This window comes from Chlorocebus sabaeus, chromosome 3, assembly GCF_047675955.1.
Source record: "Chlorocebus sabaeus isolate Y175 chromosome 3, mChlSab1.0.hap1, whole genome shotgun sequence".
In the NCBI taxonomy this organism is placed as follows: domain Eukaryota; kingdom Metazoa; phylum Chordata; class Mammalia; order Primates; family Cercopithecidae; genus Chlorocebus; species Chlorocebus sabaeus.
The window spans coordinates 59,231,244-59,257,492 of NC_132906.1; the positions used below are offsets into that span (position 1 = coordinate 59,231,244).

The following is a 26,249-nucleotide window of genomic DNA, read 5'->3' on the forward strand; positions in this document are numbered from 1 at the left end:
GGAACATTTAGGACAATAGGTGAGATGTCTAGCACAGGGATGGTGGCTACCATTCCTACGTATGGACCACTTGTCAATTTAGTGTTCTGTAAATAGATCATTCCCTATAATACTTTGGTTGTGTGCCAAAGGTGGAATTCAGTAGTGAAGGCTGAGAAGAAGAAATTTCTCTCTAGATAGCAAAACATTTATGACAGAATTTTAATTACCTGCTTTATTCTGCACAAATCTTCTACTGCTTTGCCAGTTAAGAAGGTCATTGAGGTAACTTTATTCTGAAATAGACAATTTACAATGGTATATTTATATATACAATTATATATATATATATATATATGTAGTTATTATGCTATATTCCTACTTCAGAACTTACAATGGTTTCTCACAACCTACCAATACCACATCAATACCACATCTTCTGCCAGTCTCTTATGATCCTTCCTGATTGACCCCACCCCATCCCTCCAACTAACCATGGTTCCTACAACTTTAGTCTTATTCTCACAAACTCCATCTTAAATTGCACATTTCAGCCTCTCTCCATGTGCTCTCTCATAGCTTGACATTCCCTCTCCTCATTCAAAGTAAATATTCAGATTCCATTCTCATGAAGCCTTTCAACAAATCTGCTTGTCACTTACGTCAGATTCTTGTTGCTATATTCTCATTACTTTTGGAAGTATAAAGAGAGAAGGTAACTGAACTAACAAATACGTATGAGTGTCACAATGTACCCAGACTTCCTTACAGTTTTGAAATAGGATATACGAGAGGAGGTTTTATCCCCCAAGATACTTGCCAAACTAGGGAAGGCAACATTAATACACAAAATAAATGTCAAACAGTACAAGGTCAATACACGTTCATACTAGTGCCAAACATCTTAAGGCTGAATAAGTTTTATGCAAAGCACATCAAGAAATAGATTAACATTAATTCCTTGGAGAGTTGTATAATATGAGTGCTGTAGGCTGATACAATTCAAATTCAAATCAACAAACGCTGTGTACAAGGCTCTGTGGTAGGCAGACTGGGGAACACGGAGGTACATAACTCAAGGAAAACATACATACAGGTTGAGTATCCTTTATTAGAAATATTTGGGAATAGAAGTGTTTTGGATTAGGGTTTTTTTTTAGGATTTTGAAATACTGTATTTGCATTATACTTACTGGCTGGGCATCCCAAATCTGAATATCTAAAACCAGAAATGCTCCAATATGCATCTCCTTTAAGTATCACATCTGTGTTCGAAAAGTTTCAGATTCTGTAGCATTTTGGATTTTCAGATTTGGAATGCTCAACCTATAACATAGAGGAAGCCTCTTAAAAGGAAAGTAGATGTCAGCTTACATGCTGGGGATTTTGAAAATGAATACTGTTATGATTATTTCCTCTTAGAAAAGACAGAAATGTTAAATTGATTGCAATCATTGTTCTGAGGGAGAGTATGTCCTGCCCTAAAATGTACCATGAGCCAAAGATAGCTTTGCACTGAACACTGAGTTCTAGCCACAAAAATGTTTTACTTTGTTACACTTGACTTTCCAGTAAGATAAAGCAGTTACACCAGGGGAAGTTCTTGGGTCTGAGGAGGAAATAGCTCATATTATATTAGCTAAGCCTCTTTTACTTATTCAATACCAGGGAGGAATAGAACCTGCACTGATGTACAGGAGTTGGAGGTTGCTCTAATTGCAGACTGGCCTGCATCCAGGTTATCTGAGACCCAATCCTACCACTGTGGCTCTTCCTGAGAAAGGAAATATGCAAATGACACAGAAGGAGCCAGGCAATGGTTCAAGGGAGCCATTAATACTGTATCTGCCAGCAAGCCACATCCATTCTGAGGAAAAAAATTCTAAATGAGGTAGAAGAAAGGCAGTCTGGCAGTTAGTGCTATTTCTTTCTTGGTTGTTAACACTCAAATAAATAGGACTCTTTTTTCTTTAGTGCCTTTTATAAAAGAATATTTAACTCAGTTGAAACATGTGGACGAACTAGGCTAAAGAGAATATAAATTATGATTATTTGGGACAGTCTGAAACTTATTTTTTATTTCATGAGGACTGTGGCAAAGAAGTAGACACTTAAAGATAGGCTGGGTGCAGTGGTTCACACCTGTAATCCTAGTACTTTGGGAGGCCGAGGTGGGCAGATCACTTGAGGCCAGGGGTTCGAGACCGGCCTGGACAACATGGTGAAACCCTGTCTCTACTAAAAATACAAAAATTAAGCCGGGCGTGGTGGCTCACGCCTGTAATCCCAGCACTTTGGGAGGCTGAGGTGGGTGGATCACGAGATCAGGAGATTGAGACCATCCTGGCTAACATGGTGAAATCCCGTCTCTACTAAAAATACAAAAAATTAGCTAGGCATGGTAGTGGGCGCCTGTAGTCCCAGCTACCTGGGAGGCTGAGGCAGGAGAATGATGTGAACACAGAAGGCGGAGCTTGCAGTGAGCCAAGATCGTGCCACTGCACTCCAGCCTGGACGACAGAGCGAGACTCCGTCTCAAAACAAACAAAATATAAAAATTAGCCAAGCATGGTGGTGTGTGCCTGTAATCCCAGCTACTCAGGAGCCTGAAGCAGGAGAATCGCGTGAACCTGGAGGCAGAGGTTGCAGTGAGCCAAGATTGTGCCACTGCACTCCAGCCTGGGTGACAGAGGGAGACTCTATCTCAAAAAATAAAAAATTAAAAAATAAATAAATAAAAAAAGTTTATTACACTATAGGTCAAAGATTATTATTAGGTGCCACCAGAGTAATACAATAAAGAACCCAGCAGAGGGAAAGAATAATTTTTCAGAGAAGTTACTTAGAATTTCTCTGCTGAGTTGAGAGACCTTGGGAGAACTGCTCAGCGGAGTTTAAGGGGAGGACTTCCAGGTCACAGGAAAATCCTAACCCAAGGGCATGAGAGCAGAAAATTGTAGAGCAGACTTTCATCTTGCTTAGCTGTAGCCATGGTGTATTTGTGATCAGATCTCTTTTCAGAAATGGAATTCCACAGTGCTCCCAATCATACTAATTTGTTTTTAGACTTAAGATTTGGGGATTATAGCAATGACGTTTGGTTGGTGAAATTCCAGATGATAAAGCTTGTTGCTAAATTCAGAAATGAGAGTGTATGAATACTAAAGGTCTGAAAAGAGATAAAGAGTCATAAATCAAGTTTGCTTTCTTACCCCAAGATCTCGAGAATTGTCCACGTGAACAGACACATAGCGGGCATTGATTCCTTTTACACAGTTGATGGTGATATTCTTAGTTTTGTTTTTATCTTCATCTCCTGATTCCCAAAAGGTTTCTGTGGAGCCGTCTGTCAAGCTGCCAATCATGGCAGGTCGGCTCGAAGTTTTTATGTCAACAATGCTGGTTAAGTCCTTTAAGCACATTACTATGCATAATTCCTATCAGAAACAAATACAAGTACTTATGATACTTAAAAGCAAATCTTCCATGATGATAAAACAAACAGATATAGGATAAAACATAATGGAAGACAGGATCAAATTGACTATAAATAACTTACAGTTTCTCCTTTGATGTATTATTAACTAACAAGACAACCAGGATAATAACTGTGAAATGACTGACCTGACTCATAGCTTCAAAGCCAGATTGTATACTGATGCTAAAACTCTCTTCACTATCACCATCATCTGATTTTGACAAAATATTGTTAATGTGATGAAAGACGTTGCTCTGATGAAGGAACTGGTGATCAGACTGCTTGAATTTGAGACTCCAGCACCTAAAAAGGTGATATATAAGCAATATATGAAACAATTATTTTCCAGGAATATCTAAGGAACTCTTAGATGAGTACTCTGTAGCTAATAGCTCAAGAAATTTTAACGTTCTAGTAAAATATAGAAATTTTAAAAATTCAGGGAAGAAAATCATTTCTCTTATTTTTGTTTTTGAGATATAAAGGTAACTTCTTTGGAACAAGGTAAACCTAAGGAAAGCTGACCCATTTTAAATATAAAAAAATTAGACAGATGAAGATCAAGGCTACAGAAGTAAAAAGTGTAATGAATCTGTTGTGTAAACAAGTGTTACACCAACTGTCACGACCCCTCAAATTCATGAATCTTATAATGCCATACTAATTCATCAGGGTATAATGTATCTTGCATTTCAAAAATCTTGTGAGGAGGACAAAGAGAAATCTCTCTTCCACTGGTCTTATCATTAGAAACATGGGAAGCCCAATCATTCCATCAATCTATTTCTTGTACACATTAATTAGGAGAATTTATTTATAAGTGTGAGTCCAGTATGTGAATCTAGTAACAAGGTTCACAGTGTAAAAGCAATGCTAAACTCTCAACACATTTCAAATTGAAATTGGAATCTGTTGAGCATCTGTGATGCTCCTTAAGGTGCTTTCAGGATTGGCAGCATATAAACAGGCTCTGTTTTTCCTAAGATTCTTTTCAAGTCAAAACTCTATTTTGGTTTTTGCTTTTGAGATTTCACTTTCCTTCTCTCTTTTTAGAACATTTAAGTGATTTGAGGTAGGAGAGTGGGGAAAGTGAGGGAGATTGTTACAGTGATAATTTAGGGCACTAAGAAGTACATTAGCCACATTTTACAGAAGGGCAAACAAGTGTTAACTAAGAGGAAGGACCATTCTAAAAATTATGACTGTAAGGAGGGAGGCACCATCTATATAATGTAGGGATTCTATCTTACTATTTAAAGAGCTTTTTTTGGGAGCATTTCATACTTTGAATATTCCATAAAATCTCTTGTCCAATGTACCTAGGATATGTGGATACAAAATTACCTCAGGGCCATTTGCTGTAATGAACTGCCACTGGGGAGAGACATCATAAGGTCTGAGATGGTCTGCAGCAAGCGGTGAAAGGTGTGTGGTAAAGGATGAGCAGCTTCCCCGGCAATCACTATGTCCGAGAGTGGATGTTCACATACTCTTGTATCTTTCTCCTAAGGCAGAAATTGAAACAAGTTTATCAGTGTGTGTGCTGGAAGGAATCTTCTTCACAAAAGACATGTATACTTAAAAAATGGTCGTGTAACACAAATATAAACAACAAAACCAAATCGTACCCAGAACGTACAGTAATTTTAACTAATTATGTTTGTATTATTTTAGGGAAAAAAGCTGTAAGTTTAGTCACAAGTAAAATCAGCATGCAAATGAATAAATGTATCGATTCTAGTGTACTCACAAATCTACCTGTAGGGTGAATCCATATGTGTATGCATATGTATGTGTAGTGTGTGTGTGTATATACAGATACGTGTATGTATATATACACATACATATATGTAGGTATGTTTTGCGTGTATGTTTATGTATAAAAAATAACGTATGTTTAAAAGTTGGGGTGGTCACTAACTCATATAGCATTTTTATGTGAATTAGAAAAAAAAGTTCCTTTCTAGGCAGATGGACCACAGCTAGGAAAGAGAAGCAGGTGTTGAATTTCATTTCTCGTTCAAACCCTCAGATGGCTCCATTAATAATATTAACTATGGAATAACTTTTTATCATTTTGAGTAGGTAACATACATCATAATAAAATATTCAAGAGGTATAAAAAAATGCCATAAAAAGTCTCCCTGTCTTTAAAGCCCAGCCACCTAGGTGCCCTCCCACTGGCAATTTCTATTACCAGTTTCTTGAACTGTCTATAAACATTGCTCATTTATACAAATGGCAGCACTCTAAACAAACTGATCTGTGCCCTTTTAACAATAATATATATTTGAGATTATTACTTATTAGATATGTATGTAGCATATATTATCCTACTGCAAAGTATTCTGATGAACAAAAATACCACAGTTTATTTCATCAGTCCATTTCAGAACAGCCATTTAGGCTGTTTCCAATCTTTTGTTTTTATATAACATTCTGCAATGAATCAACTTGTATATTTGTCTTTTCACACATGCGTATATAAGGAGAACTTCATGAAAGTGGAATTACTGAAAGATTTTTAATGTGAATTTTGATACATCTTACCAAACCATTCTCTAAGAAGCTGCTACTCCACAGCAAAGAACGTTTGTTCTTCCATCTTGCTACCAGTGTAAGCTCATCAAACTTTTAAAACTATGTCACTGAGCTACTTAAAAGATGGTTGCTTTTTACCTCCTTCTTTGTGTATCTATTGATTACTGACACAGAAGTTCTGGTTTACATTATCTTCTTCTAAAGAAAGTAGTTTAGTTCTTACAGGGAGATAGCAGGCCAGCTAGATTCCATCAAGACCTGGCATTCCACTTTGTTAGACTGGGGTTATTTCAGTTTTGCCCTTGATTTTAGGCATTACCCTTACTCCTGAGGCATGGTGTGTATTCCTTGGGCATGATCTTTCTGGGGTTTCAGGTGCATGCCAGGAGTATTCATTCACCCCACCTCTGGTTGGGCTAAAACTTTAGAACCCAGCTCTGAAGCTAAGAATCTGTTCATTTCTCAGTTTACGATTCATTTCCACTGCTAGGTCTTCCAGAGAAATTGCACGCCCAGTCTAAGAGTGGCCAGGACGGCAGGGATATTTTTATGCAAAAATTTTAGACTCCCTTTCTGCAGCTCTATACCACTGGTGCCGTGCTGCCCACATCCCAAAGTTACAGCCCTAAACTTTGATCTCAGCCAACACAACCAACATACTCTGCTGGGCTCTTTTCCCGATTGTGGGGCTCACTTCATGCACTTTTCTTCTCTCAAGGATTATAGCCCTGTACCGGTCACTGCTCAGAGCCTATGAACAATTGTTTTAAACATTTTGTCCAGCTTTTTGTTGTTTACTATAAGAACTAACCCTGACACTGGCTGTTCCATCATAACTATAACTAGAACTCTGCCAAACAACAAGTTTTGAGATGTACTATTATTGCCATTCCATTTAAAATATTTTCTGTTATAATTCTTCTTTGATGCAACTCATTTGGAAGCGTTTCTTAATTTCCATCATTTCAATATTTTTCTTGTTATTGTTTTGTTTTCTAATTCTTATACACTAGCAATAAAGACTGAGGACATGGTAGGAAGAAAACCAATTATTTAAAGTCTGTTGAAACTTGTTTCATATGTCCAGTAAACAGTCAATTTCCATAGACATTTGTGTGTATCTCAAAAGAATGTAAACAACTATATGCAATGTTTTGTATATTCTATCAAGACTGTCAATCATTCAAATCTGTGTACTTTTTGATTCTTTTTCTCTGCCTGACCTATCCAGTACTAAAGAGTGTTATGGTACTACGCACAAAACAGCCACAAATTCTCTGTCGCTCTTCCTATCAACAGGTGGAGTTTATTTCTCAGTCTTTGATTTTGACCGGCCTTGTGAATTATACCCGCTAACGGAAGGTGGCAGAAGCATGGTTTTTGAGTTTAGTCTTGGCCATTTTGGCTTTGCAGCTTCTGTGTTCTCTTTCTTGAATGCTTCTGACATCTGAACAAACCTAGGCCAGCATCCTGGAGGATAAAAGAGCTCAGGGGGTACTACTTGAAGCACACTATGTAACCAAAACAGGAAAGAGCCATTCCTCTCAGTGGAGCCTTGCTGCAATTGCCAACCCACAGACTGTGAGCAAATAAACAACTGTTTTAGTCCGGTGAGTTTTGGGGTGGTTATGCAGGAACAGATAGCTGTTACAGGTATATGACAATCTCACATTGTAACTGCAGACTGTCCTATTCTTCCTTGCAGTCTGTCAATTGTTACTTTTTTTAAGGTTACAGTATTAGGTAGATACATATCCAGGATTGATCTTTTTTCATTTTGTAGATCACCATGACATATCATTACTTTTTACACAGTCAATGTTTTTTAAGATATGCCCTCATATTTACACTTTCTTTTCTCTTTATTGACACTCCCTGGCCATTTCTTTCAGTTTTTATTCTGGAAATGTCTTTGGTCTTGTTCTTGAAAGACCCTTCAACTGGGTTAACAAGCATTTTCTTTCGGCATGTTGAAAAAAGCCAACTGACAGCCTTTTAAACAAACTCAGTATTTAAACAAACAAACTTGTAATGTTGCTACCAAAAATTAAGCAATTATTCTCACTGTCCCTCTTTTGAAAGCTAATATTTTTTTCCTGCAGCTGCATAAAAGATCTCTTTCTTTGTTTTTGGTGTTCAGGTAATTCACTATAATTTGCCCACTATGATTTGTATTTATTCTGCTTGGGGTTTACTGGGCTTCTTGAAATGGGTTGTTATCTGTAATCGATTCTGGGAAATTCTCAAGTATTAACTCTTAAATACTGTCTCTCTTCCATTCTGTCTTCTCCTTCTGAAACTCCAAGTAGGTAAGTGTTATACATCATTTTGCCCTTCATTGCTCTTAGCAACTTGTATTTTTTATTTACTTTTTCTGTGTTGAAGTCTAGATAATTTCTGCAGATCTCTTACATTTAACCAATTTCTTCGCTGACATGCTATAAAATGTCAAAACTGAATTTTTTAAAACATATCAATTATACTTAATTTTTACATATTTTCTTTAGTTCTTTATCAAATCTGTCATTTTCTTATATTTAACCAATTTTTTCACTGACATGCTATAAAATCTCAAAACTAGTTCTTTAAAATATCAATTATACTTAGATTAATATTTACATTTTCTTTAGTTCTTTATCAAATTCATCATTATATTCCTTCTTACAATTTCTTCTCATATTTTAAAGTTTCTCTTTTATTTCTTTAAGCATATTAACACATTATTCTACATTTACACAGATAATTACAACCACTGTTGAGGGTCTATTTCTGCTGCCTATTGTTTTTGCTAGTTCTTGCTCATGGTATCTTGTTTCCTTGTGAGTTTTAAGAATTTGACTATGATAATGCTGCCTGATATCCTTGGAAATTATCCTAAAATGCCATTCACATAATTTCAGAGTTGCTGGGAATAAGATAAATGCCATCTAGATTACTCTTTCATTTTACAGACATGGAAACCAAGGCCTACAAGTCATACAACTACAACAGGGTAGAAATGAGGCTGAACTCAGGCTCCTAGTGCCCTAGTTCAACGCTCTGTCCATTATACAGGCTGCCTTCTATAAAATCCAGGTCTCACTGTTAATACTTTGCCCATAGCACTAAAATATTCTTTTTGTTCAAGTTAGATCGGTGAATGATTTTGTGCAAATTATTGGACTATTTGAAGGTATACTACCAGTTTCTACAAAAATATGCACAATCAAAATAAATAAAAATCTCATTTACTTGTTCTGAACTTTCTTTGTTTGTTTTATTTTCTTCATCCTCTTCTTCCTCTGGTTCCACTGGTGCAGGAGTCAGTGATGCCACAAAATGCCACAGAATATCATGGAGAGAAGTGGTTTGGATGACATTACACAGAAGCCAGTTGAAAGCCTGAAGAAATGATGGTTAAATGAGTTTAAGAATAAAATACATGAGTTAAAAAGTACTCAGAAATAAAGTACCTCCATGGATTAAGGCTTCAAAGAAAGATGCTAGAAAATCTTTTTTAATTAAAAAAAGTAATACCTTACAGTTTTACTATTTGTTTTTCTTTTTAAGAGATAGTGAGTGTCTCACTCTGTCACCCAGGCTGGAGTACAGTGGTGTGATCAGGGCTCACTGTAGCCTCAAGCACCCAGGCACAAATGATCCTCCCACCTCAGCCTCCCAAGTAGCTGGGACTATAGGCGCGCACCACCACACCCAGCTGATTTTAAAACATTTTTTTGTAGAAATGATGTCTCACGATGTTGCCCAGGCTGGTCTCAAACTCTTGGCGCTCAAGTGATCCTCCCTCCTTGGCCTCCCAAAGTGTTAGGATTACAATCATGGGATACTATGCTTGGCTCCTTGAAAATCTTACCTTTATTTCACTGAAAGCACATGGAACTTGAAACAGTTAATAATTTGGGGTTTTAATTTAAAAAAATAGGAAAAATAATTTCTAAAATACAATACCAAAACACTTTTTCAAACCACTTTTTACTTTGCAAATTCTTTTTAATATTAATTTATTCAAGCACATTTTTTCCAACTTGCATCTGGATGAACACAAAGCATATCTCAAGCTCTACGAAACCAACCATTTACTTAAATATATTCATATAATTCCCATCCATGAAGCGGTAAGTTATTTATCACATTTGATAAAAATAAAGATTTACTATATACAGGCCTGTAATATACAGTAATCCTATTATTTCCAGAGGCCAAAGGCCCAGAGAAGTTATTACTGGTTCACTTATAACTCAAAAGCCCTACTCCTTATCTTCTTTCCATGATTACTCTGTCGTTTCCTTCTAATAAAATGACATTCTGAGTGTATAAAAGCTTTTAAAAAAGATAATCTCAAGATTCAAATAATAAAGTAATACAGAAATAAATTTCTTCAGTGTTGAAATATGAAATTCTAAATTTGTTTATATTCATAAACTTTAGAGTCTAATTTTTATATGAACTTTTGATACTTTTAATTGGCTAATGCCTTTTAATTTCATACAATTTCTGTTGGTAAAAAAGTGGCATCATTAAATAGAATCATCACATGATTTGTATGATCAAGGAATCAGTAATTTCATTAATGTCTTCATACCTCCATAGCAAAAACTCGACAAGCAGATTTCCTTAGGGCCTGTTTCATTGCTATTTCAAGACCTTCTAGATCATGATGTTGTATAACAAAAGCTAAAACTGGCCACTGGAAATTTCGTTCTCCTTTAGAAAGAGAGCTGTGGGCTGAGATTAGCCGAGAAAGCTCAGGAGACGGATGTCTCAAAAGGGAAGAACCAACTTCTATTAAAGAAAAAGAAAATTATTAATTTTCATAGGCAGTGCATATATATTTAAGATAATATCTAGCATATTCACTTTAAAGCCTTTGTTATTGGTTTTTTGCACATGACACAAATCATAACAATTTCAACTTTTACTGAGAAAGAAATCAAGGTTCAGAAAGATTAAATATGTTACTCTCTGAAAGTCATAGAGCCATTAAGTTGTAGAGGTGGGCTTTGAATCCAGAGCTGAATCTAAAGTTCACATTTTCTAAAACACTCTAAAAGCTAAGTGATTTATATTCTAAATGAAATCTACATCTCATCTGCATCACTTTCTAAAAGATGGCTTTATAAGAAACATTTCTCAACAGGAGGTCAAAAATATTTGTTGAATGAACCTATAAATTGCTGGGCAATTTTCAATAATGTTTTTCTTAAAAGTCTTCAATAAGATACTTAATTATCTGACTATCATTTTTAGGCCAAATCTTCATTTTAGCAAGTGATCTCTCTGACAATTTATCACTATATTATCCTGTTATTCTTGGGTTTCTTTAATTTTTCTTGAGGTAGAATCCCCACCCCAATTTGGGGCTATTGATACCAACTGGTCCAGATCATGTAACTCTTCTTCTTCTTCTTCTTCTTCTTTTTTTTTTTTTTTAACTGATTAAGGGCTATTTATATCCCCAAAGTTTTATTATCTACTTAGAATGATGGCAGCTGCAAGAGTTACAAGCTTCTATTGGGGTGGAGAGATAACTGTGAATGTGTACATCACTGGAACTGCCGGTCCACAAGTTTAGTGGAAGGGATAATGGCTGTCACATTTGGCTTAGATACCTAAGAAGTAAGATTGTAAAGGCCAATTTATTCTTGAACAATCACCGATTTCCCTTCAACTGAGATGCAAAATTTAGAGATGCACATTTATAGCTGTGTCACACAGAGGGAATGTCAATCACACGTTAGAAATTATCCCATGCCTTTTCCTTCAAAAATTAAATTTTAAAAAGTATGTGCAAATAAAACCATTTTCTTTTTTATTTGTAGTAGTCAGATCACTCAATATTCTTTTTTATCCTCATACTTACCAGTGTCTCCACTGTTAACTCTTCTTCTAGGAATGGCTTTAACTCGTGCAGGTAAAATGGAGTGTTGTTTATCATACTCGGAAGCAACAACTGAGTATGATCTTTGGAAGACAGTTCTCTTTGCAAGATCAGTATCAGTTATGGGACTGGTTTCTAAACTGTAGATGGAACAATACAACAGATACAAACTCAGAAGAGCTAAATGAAATGTAACTATACTTATAATGATGCAAAATATATGACTCAAGATTTCACGTGGAGAAACAAAATCAAAGCCAAATTGACAATCTCTCTCTGAATCATAATTCGATCTTTTCAAATGCAGTAACATTTGGACTGATTTCAGCATTGTACCTTAAAACTTGTGGTTTTCTTCAATCTACTTCGCATATTAAATGAAAAAGAAGAAAGGCTTCCAAGCTCCTTTTAGAATCAAAAGCACTGGGGTGGAACTCATGTGTTGTAATATTCAGGAAAAACAGGCAGATACAATCATAAGTGCACCAAATAGAAAGAAAATGGTTATGTACACATGAAAACCTAATAAAATAGGAAGCAAAATTTGGTTCCAAAGTTTTCTTTTGGTGTCTTCAGTGTTCTGTGAGGTTTCTCACTCTTGGGAAACACTGCCCAAAGCCCTTGGAGGATGGCTGCGTCAAGGTGTCATGAGAGGGAACAAACTGATTTTTGGCACCAGTGCTGTATTTGTACTCTATAAAAGAACTTAATGGTTTTATTCAGGCTTAAGTAAACTAACAGTTTTTCTATTTATTAAAGCAACATTTAAAAATACTTAAAAAGTTATTAAGATCTTGAGCTATATAATTTCCTTTATTGACACATTTTATTAAAAAAAGAGAAATCCCTTCTCTTTCTTATTTCTCTAAAACAAATTTAGAAACTATTCTTTTCGTGAGCTCCTTTTTCTGTCACCTCAATTCAAATTGGAATATTTTTGCTCACCTTTGGTTCTGGAGTTTTTTCCATCATTCAAGCCAGGTTTGAAATCCTGTGTCCCCTGGTAAAATTGTCTATTTTCCAACAGATGGCTAACTGCCTGGGTGTTTTCTTTACTCACCACTTCTCTAAGCTTATGTACATTCTTGTTTGAACAGACTATAAACATTGTACGTAACTGATTGGCAGTAAATGTCCCTGGGTGTTAGTATAGGTTGTTTGGTTCCAGAATGACTAGAAGACAGGGAAACATTAACTTAATTCACTTTATATATGGTGTTACTATAAAGCACAGACATTTGCTCTGTTTTCAGAGGAAGTTTTCTACTAACCTAAAGAAAACATTACACAAATTTAAAAAGTGACTTTTTTTTTTTTTTTTTTTTACAAAAAAATAATAATGCTTGTGAAAGAATTCAAGCAACACAAGAAAATCCAAAGAAGAAAGCAAAGATGACATCTTTAATTGAATGGCTACCCTGGGACAAGTAATTCCTTGTTAAGAAGGCTGTCTTGCCTCCTGTAGGATGGTTAGCAATATCCCTGGCCTCAAATCACTAGGATGCCCACTCAACTAGCCCAGTTGTGACAAACAAAGTTATTTCCAAACATTGCCAGATATCAACAGGGAGGCAAATATCGCCCCCAGTTGAGAACCACTGATTTAATGAATTCATTTATCCATCAACTTTTTTTGTTTGTTTGTTTTAAAACAGACGGAGTCTTGCTCTGTCACCTAGGCTGAAGTGCAGCGACACAATCATAGCTCACTGTAACCTCAAAATCCTAGGCTCAAGTCATCCTCTTGCCTCAGCCTCCTGAATTTTGATCCTAAGGGGTAATAATAATCCAATGAGAATCACACTTGTCAGACTAGCGTCAAAATGGTTTCTGACTCTTTTAAACAGTGTATCTCCTTTAGAAATACTTTATTACTTTTAAAGATATTAAAAGTTGCACTGCACTCTGGAGAAAATGTCAAGAGCAGCTTCAAAGAAATTCTGACGAGTAATCCACGCAGTTGGGGAGGGGAGAAGTTGTATGTATTTTTAACAACAACAAAAAAAACCTCATTTGGATGTATATGTTCTATTGTGATTAAAGTATTTATTATATTAGTTTATAATTATAGCTGTATAGTAGTAACACAGTGGCATGCTCTTAACAAGCACATTCTCTTTTCATTCAGCAAATGTCTTCCTTTCCAATGATACCATGTTCACAGTTATTCGTGCCTGAAATCTTCATGTCATCTTAAACTTACCTTTTTCATTATCCAGTTAGTCAACAAGTCACACTTATTTTTCCTACAAAATATATCTCTTTAATCCATATGTCAGTTTCTCAATTGTCACTGTGAGACTACCTTTGCATTTTTATCACATCATTCCTCCTCTAAAAAAGTTTCAGTGGTACTCTTTTTTTTTTCTCAAGCTGGAGTTCAGTGGTATGATCTCAGCTCACTGTAACCTCTGTCTGCCAGGTTCAAGCAATTCTCCTGCCTCAGCCTCCTAAGTAGCTGGGATTACAAGTGTGTGTCACCATACTTGGCTAATCTTTTGTATTTTTAGTAGAGACAGGGTTTCACCATGTTGATCAGACTGGTCTCGAACTCCTGACCTCAGGTGATCTAACCCGCCTTGGCCTCCCAAAGTGCTGGGATTACAGTTGTGAGCCACAACACCTGGCCTCTATTTTCTTGTGTATTATATTATTATAACACGTTTCTATTCAGCTTTTCGAGAAGCTCTTTACTCTGATACTACCATACCTAAGTTAGGAGGCACTGTAAACAACAAGTAGAAACAACTAGAAATAACAACTAGAAAAGGACTCTTTTCTAGTTCAAAGTCTTTCTTCCACCAAACACTAGCTATTCAACAAACAGGAGAGAACTAAAATACCTTGGTGGCATAGACTTCATATTGCTCTCTGGCTCTTCAAATACATTAGGACTTGCATCAGGAGTTACTGATATATATGGGGCAGGTACAGATGTTGAACGTAGGTATCTCATTTCATCCTGGAATAGGTTGTCATCTTGATAGCCCACAAAATTTTCATGATGATGCCTGCATTAAATCAAACCCAATAACTTAAAGTATGATGGCAATACAGATCCTCTCCATTTTTAATCTCCTTCATAACAGGAAAAGCAGCACACGTAAATCATAGTTAAAGGCAAAGTATTAAAATAATTGTAGATGTAGGTAGGTGAAAATAAAAGTCTGATAATGTTATTCATCAACATTTCAGGTACCACAAACATTTCGAATCCAAAAGTGAACTAAGTTTCTTTCCTTTTGAGAACTTTTCCATCTCCCAGTGTTTTGGTGAATGATCCCACCAACCATCCAGGTGCTTAAGCTAAAATATTTCCAGTGTTGTAGTAGGCTTAGCCCTCTACCATCATCATCTTTCAAGCCCATGATATTAGGTTTCCTCTCAGAGCCATTCTCTCTTCTCATTCCCTATCACCACTGCCTTGGTTCATGCTTATTATTTCTTGCACAGACCACTGAAATACAGGCAGTTACTTTTTTGGGTAGGACCATACATAAGATCATATTTGAAAAATATTAGATATATGAAATTTTCTGTGGTTCAGGGTGGAGGGGGTGCCCATTCCCCAGAGAGTTAAAAAGAAAAAAAGTCTGTAATAATGCTGTGTGAGCATTTTTCACGTTTTACAATTTGATTCTTTCCTTTTCAAAATGAATAAATAGTTGCTAACCTAAGTCCACTGAGTGGTATGCTTCACACTAAAGATCTACTGTATTTGGCATACCTGATGATTTCTACCTCCGTCTCAAATGTATTTAGTCTCACATTTTCATTTTTGTTGCTTATTCATTTTATTGTAATAGTAAGCACAAAATTTTAAAAACCACACAACTCTGCTACACAAAGAGGACAATTTCCAAAATGGAACTGTTGGTTGGCAAGCCATGTCAGCAGGCAATATCTAGATATCTTCATTTGTCAGCTGATGAAAAAAATCTGATTTTGGTATATGAAAGGCTCTTTTGGAGTGTCAGTGCATGATGTGTGAAAGTATAGGCTGCACCATTCAGGTCCAATATATGAAAATAGAATACTAACAGGTTTCTCTCTATCTCTAGTAATGCACTTTTATCTAGCCTCCACATTAGCTTCCACATTCTACAGTGATCTTTTAATTGCAAACCAATTCATGTATTTCTCTGTTTAAAATTTTTCCACTGTTTCCTCTGCTCATGGATAAAATGGAATCTTAACCTGGGCTACAGGGCCCGACATTACTTGGGTGAACCAATCATTTTGAACGGGCTTTCACACATTTCCTCCAGTAGTCAGTCCTTTAACAACCTGTGATTCCTCAAATGTGTAATGAGATTTCATGTGTGTCTTTACTCACCTGGGTTATTCTTCCAGGCGTTGCTTTCTTCCCATCACTTGCCTGACAGGTTTCTATTTATCCTTTAAGACTCCACTAAAGGGTCAGACCCTCTGGGAAGCCTTTTCTGATTTCCTTGGGAAGATTCAGATACTCTCCATCTTTTATGCTGTAACAGCATCCTACATACATACTTCTATTGTAGCACTCCTCACATGGCATTTCAAATGTTTCACTGACATGTCTGACTTGACATCACAGTATGAGTACATAGAAGCCAGGATTTTGTTATATTCATTCATTCATTCATTCATTCAGGGCCTAGCACAAGGCTGGCAGGTGCCCAGTTACTATTCATTTAAATGCTAACAGAATGAATAATTTATGACATAAAAGATTGCTAAGAAAACACCAACTTTTTTCTACTTCAGCATTTCGCACTAACAGACTGAAGTCAGCCTACCAAAGAGTGAAAGATAGCTACAGTCTTATTTTCTAAGACATGTTTTGTATTAATAACAATGTAAATTGATGAAGCATCTTTATAGTTTTTTAAATACTTACTACCATAAAGTCATTATGTTAGTCAAGGCAACTCAAAAAATAAATGCCTGGAAGTTTCTTTACAGTATACAATCTCTAATAAAGTATAGGTCAAATACTGAACTACCCTAGATATCAATAAACAATCACTGTTAATCCAAAGGTGATTAAAAAACAACAACAAAATTTTATTACCTAGCTAATGTCTGAAGGTAGAGACAAGGCATTTTCACAGGAAGATCCTCAGAAATGCCTTCTTTCACGCTGGGCAACTGAGATTGGAATGGCTTTGCAGGATGGTAACACAGAATGCTCGGTTCGGCTGCACTGCTCAGGGACAGCAGGAAGAGTGCATTGGCTTTAATCACCTGGTGAGCTTCCATGGTGGGCAAGGCACGAGGGGTCTTGACTTGCATTGGTTTTCTCCTAGATTGTTTGACCTGGCAAAGAAAAAAAATCAAAGTAATCTTTTCTGACTTATATTAAAATCTTTAGTTTCTTAAGCTAAGTATTTGGAGTTTCCAATAAAAATTATTAAATACTTGTAAAGCTATTTTAAAATACTAAGATTATAAAAAACAACATTCACTTCATATTCATCCTGGGCTGACTATTTTGTATCAAACACAAACTATACTTCCTTTCTTTCTTCAGAAAAATTTAACACCTAACTAGTTAAATCTAAATATAATTCATTTTTTTAAAAAGTAAATCATCTGTGTGTATTCAGTGAAATTTTTTAGTTAGGTTAGCCACTAGAGTGAATAGGGAAAAGAGAGAGTAGCTATGGAATAGGAAAACAAAGCAGCCAAAAAAACAGGTAGCAGAGGTTATCTAGTGTTATTCCAATATATAGTTAATTTTTAAAATTAAAAGCAGCTGACGTAGTACAAATATTAAATTTGTATATGATTTCCATTGTAAAAGCTGATCTTTTATATCAACTATGTGGAATTATCTGATGTAATAAGATCATAAAAAGGTATTTTTATAAAGTGTATCCATATCATTAAAACTATAGCTCCGAACGGAATAAAATACCTTTTCCCTTGCAGCAGCCTGTTTTTCACGGAGGTATTTTTCTCTACAGCGATCACATACCAGATACCAAGTGCTTCCTCCTATGCCACCATCACCACAGTTACCAGCCCATCCTCCACAAAAATGCCCAATGCTATTGTAACCTTGTCCACCAGCATATCGGCCACAACCTTGAAACAATACCAAAAATAAATATTTAACACTCCAAGTGTCCTTAAGAGTTTGATCCTTATTACTCATAGATTAATGACAGATTTACCTTCTCAAAGAAAGCAAAATACTGAAATAGATATCTGATTTTTCAGGCTATCAACTATATCAGAAAAATAGCTTACTTGATCTAAAAGCAATCAATTAAACAATGCCCCAAATATGAGATACTTAGTTTCTATTCAGGCAGATTAAAAGAGAGGTAGACTATAGGTACATTTAGATATACTTAATTATGTCAATAAAATTAGACAAAACGAGTATTAAAGTTCTATAACAATGATATATTTTCAGAAGTCACATAAAACATTTGAAGTATAATATGTAGACAAAGAAAAAAATTACAAATACAAATTTGTATTAGGTGAATTTGGAATATTAGCCAATGTTACAGAAATCATTACATTTACTGAAAATGCAGTCTTCTGATAACACAATATCACTTCCGTAGGAAAAAGCCTATTGAAATCAATATAATCTAATTTAATTTGCAATTCTGAACAGGAAAATAGTAAAATCAAAGGAGATGCCCCGTGTGTATGGGCACGCCACTGATTCTGTTGTGTGAGACAGACACATTAATGGCACACCCTTTGGGTAACACATAAAATTTTTTAAAACATGCTACATGAAAGTGAAATAGCACTAAATTACCTTGTCATCATAATATTAGAATTTCTTTATCTGTTTTTCGCAAAACCCTGTACTGATAATGTACTTTAAGATACTATAAATTCCCTATCCTTTGCCAAAATTCATATAACAGCTCAAATGAAGTGATCCGGTTCAGTAAAGAAAAAAATACTTATACATACATTCGCCAGTATCACTTACCTGGGTGAGCTTGTCTCATGTGATACGTCACTGGGTACGGATGTGACTCCCCACACAGTTCACAGATGGTATCTTTCTCTGGTCCTCCTACTGCCAGCTGGGCCATCTCTCCAAACAAATTACCCCTGGGCCTCACTTCTGCCTTTTCTTTTTTCTTTTTTTCCTTTTTGGCCTTCTTATTCTCTTTCTCACACTCTTTCTTTTTAAGAACTGCACAGGAACCAGGACTTGGAAAAATCATATTCTGGGAAGCAGCTTTGATAGTAGCCAAAGAGATGTCTTCCCAAAAAGCCACTAAATGTTGTAAAGTTAAGGGAAGAGGAGATTTAGACTTCATTGTGTGATGCATGGACATTTCAAAAGTGGTCTCGGTTTTCCCATCCTCACATTTTTCATGCAGAGGTGGTTCCTTAAGCATAGATAATACCTTGTTTTTGTTGATGCTACCCATCTTAGATATATCTGGTCCATGGGGTGCAATATTAAACATATTCAGTGCAGATGATATTTCCAATGAATGTCTATTTTTTAACTTGGTTTCTTTTTCCTCTGTAGGCTGTTGGCTATTTAAACTACTCCTTATAGGAGCATGTTCTTTGGAAAGTTCAGGATGAAACTTTAGGAAAGAAGAACAAGCCATTGCATCATGTACTATGCCTTCATGCCAGAGGAAGGAAGCAAACACAGCTCTGGCACATTCGGCCACAGAAGGAGACATGGCTTGCTTGGCTGGCTCTAAAGGCTTGGATCCATCTCCTTTGAAAAGAAAACTCGATTTTTCTTTTTTGGGCCTGGTGTGTCTATTAGCACATTTTCGACTTATTTTGGGGGATGCTCTCATTTCCTGTTCATCTTTCAGTGGTGCTTTTCCAATGCTAAAATGAACTTTATTTGAACCTTCATCCACACTCTTAAATTCACTGCTGTCGTCGCAGGTGCTGTCTGTTAGACTATTTGTTTTTAAAGTACTTGAGGTGCAGACTTCGACCACCTCACTGTGGAGGTTTTCCTGTACCACATGGGGAGAGGGAGCTCTATTTTCAGATCCTGGGGAATCTGTAGAATCCTTTGGTACTGATTTTGGTTTTGGTGATGTTGACCGTCCCCTCAAAGGTTCTGTGAGGGGCATTTTCTTCTTGCGGAGGGTATCTGGATCAAGTGTGTAAGAGTCTGATTTGGAACGTTCCCGAGGAGGATCAAGTTTTGTCTTAACAGGAGCAGTACTTTTTTGAGGTAGATTTTTATCATGTGGTGAGGAGGAGCGTGGAGAACTAGCACCTGATGGGCTAGACCTATTGGCTGGGAGAGTCTTTGGCTTAGGAGATGACAACCGAGAACCTGGTCCTGGGGATTCAGCTCTGGAGCTAGAAGGCATCCTCCCATCAGATTTCAATGTCTGCAAGGTGTTATGGTTGGGGGACAATGACCTACTATGGGAATCTGACCTCAACTTTGCAGCATCAGATTTTAAGATGAGGGATTCACTAGCAGATAAACTGTCTGTGCCCCTTGGCTTCTTCTGATCAGCAGTAGTCCGGCTCATATGTCCATCAGATTTAAGTGATCTGCTGTGTTTTGAGGACAGCTCTGATTTTCCTGATGTAGAAGCTGGTCTAGAAGATGTTGAGATGTTTCCTCGATCACCTGTATGGTCCATTTTATAGTGAAACTTATTAATAAAATTATAACTTAGTAATGATTTAGCCACTAAACACTGAAATAAAAAACATAGCTATGAAATTCTTATTTTTTGTCACACATACTAAAACACTTGAAGAATTCTGGGGGAAATATTTCCAATAAAATTTCTACACATCATTACACAACCATTACCACCAAAAACTATTTTCATGGATGCAAAACAGGCTGAACAAACTCAGTGTGAACTATCAGTGATATCTCAACCTCTGCCCTAGTGCAATAACTAGTTAGAATTTAAATTCAATGAGAGACTAGAAAGAGATAGAAATTAATTTTTTTGGGAATAAGAAATTATTTAATGTTAAAACTTGTATTTTAAATGTGAAGTAGCGCTAAATTTCCAGCAGAGTGATATGTCGCATCCTTAGGGCAATGGTATGGGTTTTGTTGAATTAGAGAAATGAATTTATGCATAGACACAATTGTAATTTTTAAGTGTATGCATAAATACAATTAGGCTAACAAAGAGTTGCCAAAGAGGCACTCTGTTTTATGATCAGATTAGACTAGTTTATAATGAGCACATGAATGCCCTAAAGCTATTAATTACTTATAAACAGGTTACACTCCAAAAGTTCAGTAAGCTTAGCTGCTTAGAACGCAGAGCCTGTGTCCCCTTGGAAACCACAGAAATGGTGGATCCTCAGAATGTGTAGTAAAAGTCTGAACTGTGGACCCTCAAAACAAGGAGTCAGGAGAATGACAGAAAAACAGGATGAAAAGAAGAATTACCTCCCTTTCCTAAAGCAAACCATTAGATATTTCTGCATGGACATGAATTGTTTTTAGCATCCTGGCTTCATTTAGTGTCTCTCCTTCATTCTATTTTACGCTTTTCTTTGAGGCATTAGAGCCAGGCTGTCTGTGACCCAAGTAAATGGTACAAACTTCAACATCACCTTTCCTCCTTAAAATAAAAACTTCTACTCTTAGTGCAAGTGATACCAGTTAGTTGTTAGGAGAAAAGCAATCTGACTGAGGGGTTTCAACTGGTATAAGAAACTGAAAATCCATAAACCTATCTGGAAATATTCATATTTTTTCAAAGAGAGTTCCTAGGAAATTAAGGTGGATTTGTTAACTGGTTCTAATGGAAGCTTATTATTATTTTTTTTTTTAAAGAAAAAAGGACGTGAACAAATTCAGATTATGTAGAAAAATGTTTTTTGTGCTTGTGTGCATGTGTTAAGTGTATATAGTCATGCTCTAGTTCTCTATGGCTCAGGACAGTAGTGCTGGAGAATCTGCCCCCATTTTTGTCAAGGGCAGGTATTTCTGTCTGTTACTCTTCACTTATGTAATACTATGAATGAGTCCAGGAATACAGTAGGTATTCAATAAATATTTGTTGAATGAGTAATATATTCCAATTTTCTTGATTTTTTTTTTCTTCTGCTACTCCCAAGTATTCAGCTTCTTTAGAAGTCTACTTTTTAGAATTAAGGCTCCCAAGGCCACAGGACAGAGGTGACAGGAGTTACTGATATGTGAGGGTTAGATGCTTGCATGTTGAGTAATTACATGGTGAAATAATAGAGTATGGCAAGTACTTTAGATAGGGCACACTGATGAACTAAATGTTTAATTGCAAAATGCTAATATTTAGGATAAATTTTCCTGTTCTTTGGATGAATAAAAGTAACTAAAACATAATGCTTTTTAGTTTCTTGCAAAGTTTCATTATTCAATCATGAACCTCCTTTATCATATTACGTGCTCTGTTTTATAAATAGAGTATTAACAGATGGGGCTAAATTTTGAAAAAAGGGTTAAAAAATCCCAATTTAGAATTCTAACTATCAATGTTGTCTTGGGAGAGCACAGATAAACAGAGGTGATCTGCGAATAAGTACCCTCAAACTGTTCAAAAGTAGTTTAAAAAATTGCTGCCCATCTAATCTTACTGACCTAGTAACAGTATATGGCAAATTTGGTAAACAAATTATATTTCATAGATTAAACATCAGTAGCCATGGCCATTAATTTTGAGTAAGTGATGTTTGGAGTATTTGTTTTTTGTTATTAATCTGACAGCTGGAGACATGTTTATCACCTTCATCATCACATTTATTTCAGAAACTGAACCACACATAATGGGAACCTAGACAAACAATTAGTAAGTCTTTTATATTTGGTATCTCTTACTCCAAAAAATCCATCTGTGAACTGAAAGAGGTTTTCTCTCTAATTTATAAAAAAGGACAACTTGTGTAGGATTTCTAACAAATGGGAAGGGTTTGTGACAAAGATTACCTACTCCCTGTGTCAGATGTGTCCCAGTGGCTGACCTGCACAACAGCTGCAAGCAAAGGAATGGTGAATACCTGCTGATGATACCTCTATTCTAGGAATGCACGCACTTACGATGGTAGGTATTTACTCATCATGAAAACAACCTCTGTGGTTGCCTGAAAAATGGAATCTGCCAAATATCAGGAACACCACTTGTCATACGTGAGCAAAAAAGTTTATTACATAGTGTTAGAAAGAATAGGCATTTGTATATCTTATTATATCTCTAATAGTGGTGAATATTTTCTTAAGATCTGTAAGTGGTGACAGCTAAATATCTGTTGAAGTTTAAGCACATAAATAACGGCAGAAACGTTTCTTTCTCTGATGTATTTCTCAAACGATAACTAAATCTTCTTGAAAAATTTATTTTTCCAAAATATATTTTATATATTAAAAAAACTATGCTTGTTAAGTGGGGTAAGCCCAAGTGCTAATTTACGTTTATCTTCTTCATTTGTGTTTCAAATGTTTTGCAGCATATTATTACTAAAATTATTATGTTGTGGCTGCTCAAAATATCAACAAATATAAACAAATAGTTTGCTAAAAATCTTCAGACTATACATAAAACTTTCACATTCATCTCCTAATTTATTTAATGACTGTATTTTTAAATGTAAGTGATAATAGGCAAACATTTTTCTAACTTTAAAGGAATCTTGAAGAAATAATGACAGGATAGAAACTTAGGGCAAGGAAATTAAATGTTACTAAACATGTTAAATGGTAAGTATTCATTCACTTACCCACATATTTTTTCATGCCAAAATCATAAATTATCAGGATCATACTATAGCGTAATACTACATGCATATATCACATGGCATGATATATAGTATATATCAGGTTACATGATACTATATGCTATTACACACAATACTGTATACTATATAGCACAGGTTGTACAATACTATTTACTCTATTTTTATATTTCCTATTTGTATGTTTATACCGTCAATTGTATAATGAGAAATATATAGCTATTTTATCTATTTCTAAGAAAAAAAGAAAATCAGTAGTTGAGAAACTCACACAATATGTTAGGCATTGCTGTAAAAGTTCTTTTTGATAAAATTTTCTTTAAATACAAGATTTTAAAATATTTACAAGATTTAAATTTAATTAAATAATGCTTTAAGACAAAATATTTAAGTAGGCATCTGTAGGGTTTTAAAAGACCAAAATCATATTTTTAAATTGTCTGAAATTTTGTCAATTGTCAACAGTTTAAACATTTCTAAGCTTAAAATATTAAAACTTAGTTACTAGGAAAACAATATTAGAAAAATTTATGCTAGACAGGACAGGCAGGTTGACATATAGATATAAACAAACACACGAGTCCTAATAACTAATTTAAACTTAAAAACTTTAAGTTCATTATCAGTGTTTCTCACAAAAAACTAAAATAGTAAAGTGATTTTTATATTACATAACAAGTTTAAGACTAAAAAATGTGCTTTATGCCTTACACATATATCATCTTTTTCTGATAAAAATGGTTTAAAAAATTCCCCCCATTAGGTAATTCTTTCTTTCTATACACCTGTTTTAAAGATCTCATAAAGTTTTAAAATTAAATAAGAGTAATGTTTAACCTATAGATGTAATAAACATGCATAGCTATTATGATAATCTATATTATAATACTGAATAGGAGCATCATAAATTACTCAAACATATACAAATTTAAATAAAATGATAAACTTTAATTAAAAAAATGAAATGACATGAACATGACTGAGATGAATGGAAACATCTTTAATGACACTCCCTATGTTCATTAAGAATGGCCCATCCATGAATGCATGTATACCCACCCTTCAGTTTGTGAGACAGAGATGAGAGAGCAGAGGCAGGCCCAGCTACACCATAATTTTTGTAAATGCGCTCACGAGAAGCAAGGTTGCAAGATGGAGATTCTACAGTGGAAAACATTGGCAAAGAAGCAGCACAGATTCAATGGAAAAAAAATTTAGCAGAGAACACAAGCAAAAACAAAGCATTTCAAATGGTATGCAAGTATCAACAGTTATTTTAAATAGTTTATATTCTGCTAAATTTTTCAACAAGCTTACATTTCTCTAAAACTGAAAACAAAGACTGAATTAATTAATTTAGATTAATATGTGTTAATGTCCAAATCTGTTAACTTCAAACTTAGTAAGGCTCATATCTCTGACAAATCAAAATTGAACATTTCATTTTAGACTTGCGTTTCTTTTGTTTGGTTTTCTTTAATTTGGTGCTCATTTAAATAAAGATTTACAAGTTTTTTTTTTAATAGTGGAAGATAAAGAAATGTTACTTATATTACTTATGGCTTAACCTATTGTCACCTGGTTTCCTGAATGAACCGATTACTATAATTTTCCGGTATGTATCTCAGAACGGACTCAGGGTGACACTGTGTTTGGCTACTTTTCTGGGTCCATCTTCAGTGAAAACGTTAGTACTAACCCCAGTATTTAGTGTTTGTTTTGTAGATCCTACTTCTGATACCAAATCTTGCTTACACAACATGTCACAACACAAACAAAGCAAAGAAAATTTATAAGTCACTGAAAAATGTTAGGAATGTCAATGATTTACTATGCAGGAAATGAAGTACTTAATTTACCTTTTTTTTGAAGAATTAACAGAACCTTTAAAGTGTAGTCGTTTGAAAGCAGTAAGCTAAAAAACATATCTATCTGAATCTAAAACAACTCACAGTATTTAAAATTTTTAATTCATGGCAATTAAAACAAAATTAATTGGTTGTACTGAAATAAATTCAGGTAATAAGGAGATAGCTGTCTTAGTATTATTGAAATAAACTAGACACAACACACACTTTGCTTAAAATACAATAAGTGCTGTTTTCGACTGATTCATTACTATGGTCAAGATTAATGATGAATGACCCATAAATTAAGAAGTCACTCAATGTAAAGTATTGAGTATATATTAAGTGTTAGATACTATTCTATGCATTGCAGACACAGTGGTGAACAGGAACAAAGTCCCTGCTCTCATAGAATCCATATTTAGGAGAAAGGAGAGAGGGAATGAACAAATAAGTATACATCATATCAGGTGCTGAGAAACTTGGGAGTCATATGCCTACGGATGTGTCATTCTTCATGACTGCAGAATACCACTTTTGGAGTGACGCCTAGAAGAGGCCAAAGCCCTAGGACACTTCTAGATGATGAAATAGATGAGGATGTAGAAAGGAGACTAGAAATCAGCAGTCAGTAAGGCAGGAAACATTCAGCAGGCAAATGAATGTGTTTCTAGGAAGAAAGACCAACTCTGTCAAACACTGCTGCCAGATTAAGTAAAATGACATCTTAGAATCGACAACTGAATTTGGCAACACAAAAGTCCCAGACTGACTACAGCGATTTTCGATAGGGACTAAAGCTGGAATGCAGTGAGCTCAAAGGACA

General features: G+C 35.3%; 1 protein-coding gene across 13 annotated transcripts in view; it reads right to left on the minus strand.

Annotated features, from left to right (window-relative positions):
• Positions 1–26,249, minus strand: part of MYCBP2 (MYC binding protein 2) — a 290,113-nt gene that overhangs the window by 40,659 nt on the left and 223,205 nt on the right. For all 13 annotated transcript variants that reach the window (XM_073014412.1, XM_073014414.1, XM_073014413.1 and 10 more), the window contains 11 exons: positions 18,820–20,463; positions 17,776–17,945; positions 16,930–17,174; positions 14,720–14,887; positions 11,859–12,016; positions 10,581–10,780; positions 9,230–9,379; positions 4,802–4,962; positions 3,604–3,760; positions 3,192–3,416; positions 210–275 (listed from right to left, as the gene is read on the minus strand). In XM_073014412.1, coding sequence (XP_072870513.1) covers positions 210–275; positions 3,192–3,416; positions 3,604–3,760; positions 4,802–4,962; positions 9,230–9,379; positions 10,581–10,780; positions 11,859–12,016; positions 14,720–14,887; positions 16,930–17,174; positions 17,776–17,945; positions 18,820–20,463 — 3,344 coding nt within the window. The remainder of the gene's footprint in view (positions 1–209; positions 276–3,191; positions 3,417–3,603; positions 3,761–4,801; positions 4,963–9,229; positions 9,380–10,580; positions 10,781–11,858; positions 12,017–14,719; positions 14,888–16,929; positions 17,175–17,775; positions 17,946–18,819; positions 20,464–26,249) is intronic.